Raw genomic sequence first — 13,051 nt, forward strand, 5'->3', positions numbered from 1 at the left:
ACACTCCTGCCTCAGCCTCCCAAGTGCTGGAATCACAGGCATGTGCAACCACACCCAGCTCCCAGTGTCAGTGAAGGCCAGAATACTGGAAAATTGCTTTGCAACTGGCAGTTGTGGCTTCCTGGATGTGGGTAGGTGCACAACCACTGTGAGTCACCACCTTGTTTACTTTTCACTTGTTTTTGAGACAAAATATGATGCCCAAAATGAAGGAAAGAAAAGTTTATTTAGCTCACAGTGTGTAGAGGTTTTAGCCCCTAATCTGCTGGCTCCAAGGCAGGAAGACAGACAACAGTTCATGGTGGTGGAAGACAGCAAAAGCAACAAGAGCAGAAGGGGAGGAGTGTGAAGAGAAGACTTTTGTCCCTTACATTTTATGTAGGCCACACCCACTGGGTTGTAGGGCCCATACCTGTAATCTCAGCACTGGACCATGAATCATGTTCAAGAGTTTTACCTATCCTATCTTTCAGTAGATTTAATATTTCTGGTTTAATATTAAGATCTTTAATCCATTCTAATTTTAGCTTAGTACTTGGTGACAGTCACAAACTTTAGAAGCCCACCTCCATAAAAAAAAAAAAAGAAGCCCACCTCCATGACTGCATGAGGCTTTGGGGGAATGTTCAGACTCAAACTGTAACACCACTGTGACCCAGGGCCTGGCAGCACCCCCTCAGCAGTGTGGGGCGCTGGGCCAGAAAACACAAATTAAAAGTCCAGCTGGGAATGGCAGGCATGCCTTCCAGCACTCTAGGAGGCTGGAAGAGCAGGATAAATTGGAAACCAAAGAGGGTGTGGTGGTACACACTTGTAATCCCAGCATTTAAGAGGCTGAGGCAGAAGGTTCACAATGTTTTATTTTGTTTTTGGCATCAGAAATCAAACCCAGAGCCTTGTACCTGCCAGCTATGCTGCTGAGCTATATCCCCAGCCCATCACCTCAGCTTTGCTGTCAGCCTGGGTTACATAGTGAATTCAAGGTCAGACTGAACTGCATAGTGAGACTCTGTCTCAAAAAAAAAAAAAAAAAAAAAAAAAAAGACCAGCTTGGGCAACTTGGTGACACAGTAAGACTCTGTCTCAAAAACATTTTTAAAAAGGCCTATATACAGGCTCTGGATTCAATCCCCAGCACTACCAATGAAGTGGAACAAAACAAAACATTGAGAATTTTTCAGGGCTGGGGATATAGCTCAGCAGCATAGTGCTTGCTGTTAAGTGTGAAGTGGTGAGTTTGATCTCCAGCACATAAAAAAAAAAAAAAAAAATCAGTCCTGGTACCAAAAAAAAAAAAAAAAAAAAAAAGATTTTATCAAGTCTGTAATCTTTGCACTGAGAAGGCTGAGGCAGAATTTCTGTGAGTTCAATGCCAGCCTGTACTACACAGTGAGATCCTATTTCAAAAACTAAAACAAGGACCAAAGGTTTAGTTTAGGGGCAGAATCACCTGCCTGACAAGTGTAAGGTCATGAATTCAATCCCAGATACAAAAAAAATACAAATCTTATCAGCCAGGAGTGGTGCTACACACCTGTAATCCCAGCACTGGGAGGCTGACCGGAGATGATCTAGGAATTCAAAGCCTGACTTACATGTTGAGACTGTCTCAGAAAATCAAGAACAGGGGCCTGGGGATTTGGCTGTAGTAGAATGCTTGCCTGCCTGGTAAACTGGAAGCCTTGGGTTTGGTCCCAAGGACCAAAACTTCAGTTTTAGCACCAAAAACTGAAAAAAAAAAAAAAAAAAAAAAAAAGTCCACAAGAAAATCAAGAACAAAGCACAACAAAAGATCTTATTGCCTATTTGGCAACTTTTTTCTTAAGACCGGTCAGTGTTGGGCTGGGGATTTAGTGCAGTGGTATAAACACCTACTTGGCAAGTGCAAGGTCATGAGTTCAATCCCTGGTACAAAAAAAAAAAAAAGACTGATCAGTGTAGTACCTGGGGACAGAGAAACGAGCTGCAGAGGGGCTCCTAGCCACGGAAGGGCCTGTGTCCTGGGTACTGCCTGCACCTGGGGGACAAGAAAGCCTGAGAAAAGGTGACCAGCATAGGCGGGGTCGGGGAGAGCCTTCGGACACTATCACTGAGACAGAGCATGCTGGGACATAGCCTTCGGGGTGCCCTGTGCTCACAGCGCCCTATGGGGTGCTGAGCTGCTGTGGAGGCCTCTGGGAATCCCGGGGTGGGCAGGCAGGCACGACACCCAGCGCCTCACAGAGACGACCACAGCCACATACTAGCTGGGCTCCCGCAAAAGTTTCTAAACTTTCTTTTCAAAAAGAAGGGGTAAAGGTCCGAAAGGGAGCTTACAAAGTGGTCAATGAAACGTGAAAAACTGCAGACTCAGCAACCTCGCAGACGCCCTGCACCCATCGGGCAAAGGGGGTCATTTCCCGGGAGTGGCCTTTGTGCTGTGGATTCAGGTAGCGCTGGGGGCGGCACCCGGCCTGGAAGGGCTCAGAGTGGCACCTGCCCTCCATAGTGAAATCCACAGCGAAGGACCATAAACATCACACCAAATGCTGAAGTAACCAAGGAGTTAAGAGCCATGAAATACTGTGTACATTTTAGTTATATTAGCGGTAATTGAGACAGGGTCTTGCTATGCAGTTGAGGTTGGTGCTGGACTCCTGGCAAGCCTGCCTCTTTGGCCTGTCCAATGCTAGGATTGCAGGTGTGTGCCTGCTATTATTGTGTATTTTTTTCTTTGAGGCATGGTCATACTGTGTAGCCCAGACTACCCTCGAACTCATAGAGATCCTCGTTCAACCTCCTGAGCGGTAGGTTGACAGGCGTGCACCACCATGTCTGGCTGTTACTATACTTAAAAGGGACCGGGGCGTGATGGCGCACGCCTGTCATCGTAGCACCCGGGAGACTGAGGCAGGCGGATCACCGTGAGTTTGAGGCCAGCCTGAACTACACCATGAGACCCTTCTCAAACCAGAAAAAATAAATTTTTTTTCCTGTTTCATTTCCTTCTTTCTTGCGCTCCAAGGCCGCTTCGGATCTGTGTCTTAAGCCACCCGATGCCACAGCTTTCTCACGGTCTTCTCCTAAGTCCACCCACCCAGCCCCAGAGTTAACAGGTTGGTCAAAAGCCCGGGAAGGAGCCAGGCTTCTCGCTCTGTGGAGGCAAACCGGGCGCTAGGTAACGCCCCTCCGCGTCCCCTTCCGGCCCCGCCTCCTACCCATGGACGCCCTAAGACCCCGCCCACCACGCGTGGTCCTGGTCCCATAGGACTGAGATCCCGCCAACAATGACTCCGCCCATTTCTGCCCTCGGAAACCTGTCCCTTTTATTTAAGGCTTCATTTACGTCAGCGCGCCTTACGTAACTCTACGTCATCCATGAAAGGCGCCGAGGCAGGACTTCCTGTTATTGCCTGTAACAGTTTCCGGGAGAAGGGGGAAGAACCCGGACCTTGGACAGATTCGGAGACTGTCAGCCCTTTCTTCGGCCCCTCTAAGAAAGGCGAGACCAGGGACCGCCCCGGGGGATCCCTGCGTTTTCAGGTGAGGACTGTTTTTTCGTCTAGCTACAGCACCCGGTCCAGCTCCCTGTCCTCCCCGTCCCGCCCCGCCCCGCCCCTCGCCCACTCTCCCCACCCGGCGGCAGAGGGCCACCGGCCCAGCCGGTATCCCGCTGTCGGGGTCCGGACCCAGCCGCTCCTGGGTGGCAGGCAGCGCCTGGGTGGGCGGTCGGGGTCGTCCTGGCAGGGGAAGGCAGAGGCGGCCCCTTGCGGATGTGGGTCCTGTGAGGGGTCCCCTTCGAAGCTCGCCTGGCCAGTCCCTTTTCTTTCCGGGGATCGCGGTCAGTGACAGCCTTCTCCCTGTTGGGCTTAGTCCTGAGAGTGACGCAAAATCGCAGCCGTTTGTGTGCTCAGCGATTGCACTATACCAGGCACTGTGCTAGTTATTCTGCTTTGATGATTTTACGTCATCTGCAGAGCAGCCTTACTGGGTAGGTGCTGTTTTTAACCCAGTGGGTTAAGGAGAACGCTGAGGCTGTGAGAAAGTTGTCCAGGCTAGGACCAGGGAAACCGGGACTATAACTAGATGTTTCTGAGTCCAGGACCCACCTGTTAAGTAACGTTATGGAAATTATTCCGGTGTTATGTCCATAAATATTGTTTGAGCGACTGTTGTGGCGTTTACAGAAACCCCTGCGAGCCGTATTTAGTGGAGAGCCATAGGTGCATGCACCTAATGAGGTGGGATGGGTGCTGAAGAGGAGTGTGACAACGATACCCCCCCCCCAGGTGGGTTTGCCTGGGCACCGTTGTGAATTTAGCCCCTGTGAAGGGAGAGGGCGCCCTTGCCTGGCTGAGAAGCTGCAGGGACTGAGCTTGAGGAGGAAACTCGTGAGGCTGTTGAGTTGCTTCATCCGGGCAGTGGTTTCTGCAGTTATGAAGCCAGTGGTAACTAGGAGCAGGTGGTGTTTCTGGTGTGGCTTGCTCAACGGTTTTGAGGTGGCAGATTTGTCTCCTGCTGCCTCTTCAGCCTAGTCCTCTGTGATGATTGGACTTGGCCAAGAGGCCTGTGTCCTGTGGCTCACAATGTCAGGGAATGGGTTTTTGACCCCAGCTGAAGAGGGGCTCATAAGAGACACCTGTCAGGGCAGGCAGGACTCTTCCTCCAGAGGAACTCCAGTCACATATTCCAGGCTTCTCCATCTCTGAAGCCACCTTGGAGGGGGCTCAACAGGTAGAAATGGTGGAGAAATCAGGGGTCAGACAAGCGTTTTTCTCATCAACCAAGAAGGCAGCAAGCATAAACTGTGGTGGGTGCAGCTTCCCCAATGCCCTGCACTTTCCATGGGGCGTCAATTTAGGAGATCTGCCCCCACTCCCTGCAGGCCGCTGAACCTCATTTTCTTTCAGAGCTGGCTCAGTTTGAACTTAAACTTGGAAGCTTGCTGCAGGTCCTCAGACTGTGCTGATGCTGTCCCCTTTGTTTCTGCAGCAAGAACCCAGGCAGCAGCCAGGCCATGAAGCTCTCTGGGGTCACCCTCATTGAGGGTGTGGGTAACGAGGTGATGGTGCTGGCAGGTGTGGTACTGCTGGTTCTAGCCCTGGTCCTAGCTTGGCTCTCTACATACGTAGCAGACAGCAATAGCAGTCAACTCCTGGGAACTATTGTTTCAGCAAGCAACACCTCCATCCTTCACCTGGGCCATGTAGACCAGCTGGTGGCTGGTCCAGGGGTCCCCGACCCCCCTGAGCTGCCCGATCCATTAGAGGACAGTGAGGAGAAGGCTGAAGAGGCTTGTACAGGTGAGGGCGATGCAGCTGGGGAGCTGGGCACTGGGGCAAGTGTGGAGCCCAGCCTGGAGCAGCTCCTGGACATCCGGGGCCTGCCCAGGCGGCGGCCAGCTGCAGACAGTGGTGGTCCAGAAGCCCTGCCATGCTCTGAGCAGAGCACTTGCCTGCCTCCCGGCGCTGGCCTCATCAACCTGAGGCTCAAATTCCTCAATGACACCGAGGAGCTGGCTGTGGTCAAGCTGGAGGACACTGTGGGCACTCTGAAGAGGTGAGGGGCCCCCAGCCTGGCTGCTGGAGGAAGCTGTTGTGCCTGAGGGGAGGAGGGGGGTGGGCCCCTCCCGCTTCCTTTCTGATGCTGAACTGCTGGCTGCAGCCAGGGCCTCTGCACTGAGCTACATACCAAGCTCTTTTTGATACAGGGCGTTGCTAAATTGTCGAGACTGGGTTCAAGCTGGGGATCATCTGCCCAAGCTGCTGGGGCTACAGGTGCACGCTGATGTCTGCTCTCCTCTTCCACCCACAGCAAGTGCTTCCCTGGACAGGAAGGCCAGACAAAGCTCATCTACAAGGGCCGCCTGCTGCAGGACCCAGCAAGTACACTTCGTTCCCTGGATATCACCGACAACTGTGTGATCCACTGCCACTGCCTGCCCCCTGGGGCTGCGGCCCCGGACCCCTCTGCCCCGCTGGCCACCTCCACTACAGAGCCGCCCAGCCTGGGCCTTGGTGTGGGCAGCCTCATGGTGCCTGTGTTTGTGGTGCTCCTGGGTGTGGTCTGGTACTTCCGGATCAACTACCGCCAGTTCTTCACAGCCCCAGCAACGGTCTCCCTAGTGGGCGTCACAGTCTTCTTCAGCTTCCTGGTCTTTGGGATGTACTCGAGATAGAACCTGGAGAGTTGAAGGGCACGGGCTTCCTCTGCTGCTGCTTCCCTTTCCCAGCCAAAGCTGGGCCCAGGCCTGGGGGGGCAGTCAGCCCATGGTATTCTGGCAGGACCATATCTGGCTTGTGGAAAGCTTGCAGTCTTCTGCCCCTGACACCTCTGTAGGGCACTGGCATGGGTCCCAAGATTGGCATGGCACAGGTAGGGAGAGACTGCTTACCCCTGCAGCACCTGGTCACCTCAGTCGGCTCTTTGGGTATGGGGCCCACTTCCACAGAGCACTTTGCTGGCCTCATCTTAATAGTGCTTTATGGGCCTCTGCCAGGCCACAGCTACTGCGCCCCTAGGCTCAGAGCTGCCGGTGACCACTAGGCTCCAAGGAAGGCTCCAGAGGGGTCCCAACAGACCACATGAAGGCCCTGGATAAAGGCTCTGTGTCTGCAACTGAATAAAGGTACTCTATGGCCACCGTGGCTTCTGTAACATCCAGAACAAGCGCTGCCTGCCCCAGCTCCATGGTGATGAGGGTGGGGAGGCCAGGCTACCAACGGGAGATGCAGTTTATTTACACCAGCAGCCATGGGCAGAGGGTACACAGCGTTTACAAAGTTAGCTACCTGTACAGGATGGATTATATATGCAAAAATAAAAATCTCAAGACCACAGGACAGTGTGAGCCCCCCTCCCCTAATAACCCCAGCATGCGGTGATGCCAGGCGGGTGGCCCTGGGCATGCAGGGGGGGGGTGCAATGCATGAAAGGAAAGCCACCAGCCATGAGACTAACACACACCCCACACTCAGACACAGGGCAGAACATGGGGCAAGTGCCCTGGCCAGGCAGGGGGCCAGGGCCCAGCCTGCTGAGGGTCCTCTGAGCAGAGGCAGGGGTCTGCTCCCACCTCCCACCCACCCACATAGGCTCAGAGCCAGCTGGCAAGGATCCATTCTCGCACTGCCCCCACCACCTTCCTGAGGGAGGCTGGGGGCATCAGGCGGGAGCAGTGGCCTTCTACCCCTCATCTCCAGCCCACTCCCAACTGGGCAGCTTTGGAGGGAGGAAGCCGTGAGGGAAAGAAGAGAGGTGCCCAGGGTTTATTCTAACTCCTGCCAAAACGGGTTTGGCTTTTTAAAAAATAATCACAATGCTTGGGTTAAAAACCAACTTGCAACCAGGCATCTGCCACAATCAGAAGCACCCCAGGAGGACACTGGGGTTCCAGACAGGGTCCTGCAGCCCTGTTCTGTTGTTCCCGCAACCCTCTAGGGTCCCTAACCCAAATCAGTCCACAAAGTCCTGGGTACTGGCTACTCAAACGTGGGACACATCAGCAAGTGCTGGGTACAGGTGTCCCCTGGCCCGGTATGCGGGGCCCATGCGGGCTGTACATCTCCCTGGATGTAGACCAGGCTGGTGACATGCTGGCACGCCATCCCACAGGGCTGACATCACCCTTCCCCTCCGCTGAGGTCCAGAGCACAGAGCCACCTTCTTCCCACCTACTCCTAGCATGGGGAGAGGCACAAGGGAAGGACTTTCCTTGGAGCCCCAAACCACAAGTACAGAATAAATAACTTAAAAGCGGCGCAGGAGGGAACAGGGCAGCCTGGAGGTGGGAACAGAGCAGGATGAGGCTGGTGAAGGGGAAGGTGGCAAGCAGCACTTGGGGCGGGGCTGCCCCAGGACAGGGGCAGGGCACGCGTGGGAACACGGCCACCCCAGGAGAGCGAGGCTGCGCCCCTTCCTGGGACAGGGAATGAGGTAAGAAAACATTTCAAATAAAGCAGCACCGTTCCCTCACCGTGGGCCCCTCCTGCTGCCCAGGACCTGGTCTGCCCACCCTCCGGGGAGGGAGGGTGGTGGAGTGGAGTTTTGGCCAGCCCCACCCTCCCCTTTCTGCTCCTTGAAGCTTCGAGGCTGTGGCCCTTTCCTGGCACCCAAGATGAGGACAGCTCCGCCTGCCCAGAAACCATGGGGATGGAGGGGTGCCTGGGGCACTGGAGGTGGTGCAGTCCTGGGTGCCACCTAGCAGCCAGCCCACTGGTACCCACTGGCTGGGCATCACCGGGAATCATGGGCTTGCTACCTGCGGCCCTTGGGCAGCTCAGACCCCTTTACAATGCCTGGGGCCTGCCGGGGTGAAGTCCAGTTCCTGCACAGGGCGGGCAGTGTGCGGGGCAGTGCCAGGCCAGGCCCCAGGCCCAGCTGGACATCCAGTAACTCACAGAATAAATAGGAAAACTGCCTCCCACTGAACTGTGTCCAGGCAAAGTGAACATGTCCAGGTCTGAGGCCTGCACGCTGAGGCCGTGCCACCACAGAGGACCCAGTGCCCCCCAGGGGCGCACACATGGCCCCACCCACCTGTCCCAGGCTTGCATGCCTGAGCCCTAGCAGCGTCTGTGTGCCCAGCCCTGCGGCCAGTGGATTCAGGCAGGCTCTACTCAGCCAAAGGTGGCCCCTGCGCTGTCAGTTGATGTCATCGTAGATGCTGGGTGTCGGAGGCGCTGGTGGCTTGGGCCTCTTCTTCTTGCCGGTGGCAAGGCTGGATGTGGCCCCTGCCAGCCCCAGGTGTGGCTTCTTCTTCTTGGCTTTCCGGGACTCGGAGCTGCTGCTGCCTGCAGGGAGCCAGGCTGTCAGCACGCTGCAGGGGGTGGGTGGGGGTGGGGTCTGGCAGCCCTGAGCCCTACATACCTAGGCCCCAGCCCTGGTTATCACTGGTCTTGGAAGAGCCTGAGTCTGAGGGTGAGAGGTCGGAGGAGCCATCCCACTGCAGCCGGCTGAGCAGGGCCTGACTGTCGGCCATGTCGAAGCTGTCGGTGTCCAGCGCACTGTCCACCTCTGGGAGGACACTGTGCAAGGTGGGGAGGGTGGGCTCAGGCTCAGCCACTGCCGCCCCCATGCCCACCTGCCCACCCAGACCAGCGGGTCACTCACGCCGAGGGCCCGAGAAAGTAAATCCGCACAGTCCGCCTCTGCTCGTCTGTGTGCTGGGGACAGCGCAGGGACCTGGTGGGGACAGCAGGCTCAGCCTTGACACAGCCAGGAGCCCCCTGCCTCGCACCCCTGGTGGCACTCACCTCGTGCACATCTTCTTGGTGTGTTCTGAAATCACGCCACATTGCTGTAGGAGGGACAGAAGCTGAGGTGGCTGCGGAGGGGGGGGTGGGGGGTGGGGACAGACAAAGACCCAGCCCAGGCCCTGGGGCACCCTCTGCACCCCTGCCCGGCCCTCACTGTGGTGAGAAGGCTCCGCAGCTCCTCCGGCCCCAGTGTCTCGTAACTGATCCCGGTGGAGTTGCTGTACTGTGGGAACCAGAGGGTTGGTCAGGGCCTCCAAATCCCCGTCCTAGGAGACCCTGACTCCACCTCCCTGAACCCCAGCTATTCCATGGGGGCCCTGACAAGCAGCATGGGCAGCCCCTGCTTACCTTGAAAGGATCCGAATTGCTAAGCTCCCCTGAAGAAGAAAAAAGAAGGGGAAGGGTGTTTGATGCAGAGGAACAGACAGAGAACCCTGAAAATAACCAGAAAGGAAGTGGGGGTGACAGAAGGCTCACAGGTCCTCCCCTCCCTCCCTACTAACACCCCCCCCCCCCGCCTGCAGCTCCCAGTGGGTCCCTGAGGCACCACAGTTGCTCCAGCTCCACTCACCATTTTTGTGTTTTAAAGACTTGGATCTTCGTGGGGAATTGGGGTTCTGGAATGGGAGATACCATAGCTTTGGGGAAAGGGCAACGATAAGGGGAAGCCAAGACCCAGGAAAGAAAACATGTTTGACAAAAGAATATCCTCGATCGCTTTGCAACCTCCCAGCTAGAGGCCTGGCAGCCCACACACCCTCCCCACACTCCCAAGGCCTCAGACACCCGCACCCCAATGCCTCAAACTTGAGTCAAGACACCCGAGGATGCCCTGCCCCACGGGAGGATACTGTCCTCTGCCCACATTCCCTGTGCCCCAGCTCTCACCTTGTCTGATTTCCTCTTCTTAGCTGTTGGAGACAGAAGAACGGAGAGCACGGTTACTTTCTCCCTGGTGTTTTGGGAGTACTGGAGTGAACTCTAGGACCTTGACACATGGTATGCCGGTTCCCTACTGCCAAGCTACCCTCTAAGTAGCCCAAGGTGGGGCTACTTAATCCCACACTCCAGCTAAAACCATCTAAATCTAAGTGAGAAGCAAAGCAACCCTCTCTCTACATCCTTCATGACAATTGCTTTTTCTTTTTTTTTTGCACTACTAGATTTGCACTCAGGGCCTTCACACAGACCTATACAATGCCAGCCCCACGTCAGGGTCTCACTAAATTCTGCAGGCTGGGCACAAACTCCTGCCTCTGCCTCCCAGAGTGCTGAAGCTATACCATGTACCACCATGCCTGGCTCCTCTCCCTTGCCCCAGGTACCCCGCAGTCCCCAGGCCAACACCTTTCTTCTCCGAGCCGTAGGACCAGTCATTGTCATTGATGTCGTCGTTGTCCTCCTGGTCGCTCTCCGACTTATTCATGTTGTTGCTGTTGGCGATCCTGCAAGGGGGGGGACACCTTGGCGTTAGGCTGGCACCACTCTCCACAGGGAGGAGGACATGCAGGGCACAGCACACCCTGTGCCCCACGAGTGCCCCCGGTCAGGCGTGGGTGAGGGTCGCTGCCCTCACCGGCGGTTGGCAATGCGGCTGCTGTTGCGCCCCATGCCCAGGCACTTCTCCAGGTGTGGTGCGAAGCGGGACGCGGCAATGCTACGGCTGCAGTTGGGGCAGACGCACTCCTTGCTCTTCCACTGGTTGAAAACCTGTCCAAAGATGTCCAACCCGGGCTGGTCCACGATCTCTGGGGACAGCAGAGCGCGCGACGATCAGGGTGGGTGGGCAGGGACTGTATCCTCAAAGCCCTGCCTTGGGCTTCAGGGGTTCAGGTACTGGAAGAAGTCCCCAGACACTCTACCGGAGCTCACCAAAATCCTTCATGCTGTCTGGGTCTGTGTCGTCCAGGAAAAAGTAGCCACACTTGACGGCCCGGTGCACCTCGAAGCAGAACCCCAAACACGAATCTTCGACCAGGTCTGCATAAATCTCCTGAGCAATGGCCTGGGCCAAGGAGAGAGCCCATCAGCATGGTTGCCCCGGGTGGGTGGCAACTTAGTGGTTGGCTCTGGTATGTCCCCCATCCTGACCCAGCTTGCAGCGTGCACGAAGACACCAGCAGAGCTGGAGGCACATATGGGGACCCTCACCTCTAGTTTGTTGTTATCCAGGCCAGACAAAGACATTTCCTCCATTTTCATTTGTAAACTCTTGTGGAGACGGCACTCTGACTGCTCATAGCACAGCGGGCGGCAACTCGGCTGCAGGATGGGGGTGCACAGGTGAGGCCAGGGCAGTGTGGAGCCTAATGCCTCTCCTTCCACCGGCTCGGCCCTAACAGCCCTGGACCAGGCCCCCCAGCCTGCATGGTTCTTGGCTGGAGACCTGGTGTGGCTTCATCCTTGCCCAGTAGAGCAGGGCTCCACAGCCAAACAGTCCACCACAGGCAGCAGCTCACCCAGTCCCCAAACTCAAACCCCTGATACCCATGGTGCAATGCAGCAGGGTAGAAGGAACTCCAGGCCTCAGAGTGAACCCACAGGGTGTGGCGGAGCCCCATGGGATCGCCGGACAGTCCTGGCCTCCAAGGTCCTGCCAGTCATCGCTTCCGGCACCCAGGTGTCCACTTAGGGGGTGCCCTTATCAGAAATGAGGACTCCACGAGACCCCACCACCCTTGACTCACTGTCCTCCGCGAAAGGCTCCTGCCTCTCCACATGTAGAACGGAAGAGGGCACAAGAGACCGAAGTCGCAGGGACATGGAGGCACACGGCAGGGGTGCGCATGGGGCGCACACAAGGAGGGGGCCCTGCCTACCTGCGGCCGCCGGGACACCCATCCCGCCCCAGTGGCCCAGCCCGGAAGTCCATCCGAGCGCCCCGAAGTGCGGGCCCCCCCGCTCGAGACCACAGCTCTGGGTCCCTCCGGCGGGCGGCGGGCCGGGCCGGGGCGCCGGTCAGGGTCCGGCCGGCCGTCACATCGCCGGGACGCGGAGCCCCCAGACCGGCCGGCCCCGCCATTGTCCCAAACAAAGGCCCGCGCCCCTCCCGGCCTGCCGCGCCCCACCCGCCCAAGGGGACCGGCCGCAGCGCGGGGTACCGGCCCGGCGCCGGCAGTCCCGCGCCGGCCAGGCCAGGGGAGGGGGCGCCACGCGGGGAGGGGGCCCAGCCCCGCCCCCGCCCCGCCCCCCGCAGGCCCCTCCCCCGTACTCACCCCGCCCGGGGCGCCAAGCCGGGGCCCGGCGGCCTCTCAGGGCCGCGTCCTCCGGCGGCGGCGGCGGCGGCGACTGCTCCGGAGCCCCATGTCCTCGCTGCGCGCGCCGCTGCCCGGGGCCGGGGCCGGGGCCGGGCGCCCCCGCCTCGCCGCCTCACCGGGCGGCCATGGCCCCTTCCCCTCCCGCTGCGTCCCGTCGCCGCCTCCTCCGCGCCTCCGCGCCGCCGCGCCCCGCCCGCGCGCAGCCCCGCGCAGTCCGTGCGCCCCTCCCCCCGCCGCGCGCCAGCCCGCCTCTCCCGGAGCGCGCGCGCGGGCCGCGGCCGGGATGGAGGGATGCGGCGGGCGGACGCGCGCCCCCGGGCCTGCCTGCGCGCGGGCGCGGGGCCAGGCGCGGGTGCGCGCCTGGCTCTCCCCCTTCCGCCTCCCGCCCCTCCGCGACACCCCGCCCTCTCCCGCCCTTCCTCTTCCTCCTTTCGCTTTTGCGCGCCCCGCGGCCGCCCGCGCCTGCGAGAAGCGCCCGCGCGCGTGCCTCTGCCCCGGGCCCGCGGCTCGACAGCATTGGCTTCGGGGGGCGGGGACCGGCGGGGGGCGGGGCGCCAC

General features: G+C 58.2%; 2 protein-coding genes across 7 annotated transcripts; one reads left to right on the plus strand and one right to left on the minus strand.

The window, feature by feature from the left end:
- The first annotated feature begins 3,342 nt into the window (after window positions 1-3,342).
- Window positions 3,343-6,621, plus strand: Tmub2 (transmembrane and ubiquitin like domain containing 2). 2 transcript variants are annotated; one of them, XM_063251687.1, is made up of 4 exons: window positions 3,343-3,522; window positions 4,167-4,268; window positions 4,972-5,538; window positions 5,794-6,621. In XM_063251687.1, exons 3-4 carry the CDS (start codon window positions 4,997-4,999, stop codon window positions 6,155-6,157), a joined length of 906 nt encoding a protein of 301 aa, XP_063107757.1. In that variant the 5' UTR covers window positions 3,343-3,522; window positions 4,167-4,268; window positions 4,972-4,996; the 3' UTR covers window positions 6,158-6,621. The 2 variants fall into 2 exon arrangements, with proteins under 2 accessions (XP_063107757.1, XP_005001954.3); XM_005001897.4 differs by lacking the exon at window positions 4,167-4,268 and having other exon boundaries at window positions 3,345-3,522.
- A 74-nt stretch (window positions 6,622-6,695) lies between these two features.
- On the minus strand, window positions 6,696-12,593 carry Atxn7l3 (ataxin 7 like 3). Of its 5 annotated transcripts, none has more exons than XM_063251686.1 (13): window positions 12,452-12,593; window positions 11,388-11,498; window positions 11,109-11,241; window positions 10,813-10,984; window positions 10,584-10,681; window positions 10,125-10,147; window positions 9,808-9,874; window positions 9,585-9,670; window positions 9,391-9,459; window positions 9,234-9,277; window positions 9,091-9,162; window positions 8,848-9,005; window positions 6,696-8,771 (listed from the first exon to the last, which is right to left on the minus strand). In XM_063251686.1, exons 2-13 carry the CDS (start codon window positions 11,436-11,438, stop codon window positions 8,623-8,625), a joined length of 1,122 nt encoding a protein of 373 aa, XP_063107756.1. In that variant the 5' UTR covers window positions 11,439-11,498; window positions 12,452-12,593; the 3' UTR covers window positions 6,696-8,622. The 5 variants fall into 5 exon arrangements, with proteins under 5 accessions (XP_063107756.1, XP_013003621.2, XP_013003624.2 ...); XM_013148167.3 differs by lacking the exon at window positions 12,452-12,593 and adding an exon at window positions 11,924-11,946; XM_013148170.3 differs by lacking the exon at window positions 12,452-12,593 and having other exon boundaries at window positions 9,585-9,613; window positions 9,808-9,853.
- Between the last annotated feature and the right edge of the window lie 458 nt (window positions 12,594-13,051).

Source organism: Cavia porcellus, unplaced genomic scaffold (genome assembly GCF_034190915.1).
Source record: "Cavia porcellus strain 051 isolate PalLab524CR breed Dunkin Hartley unplaced genomic scaffold, mCavPor4.1 scaffold_6, whole genome shotgun sequence".
Lineage (NCBI taxonomy): Eukaryota > Metazoa > Chordata > Mammalia > Rodentia > Caviidae > Cavia > Cavia porcellus.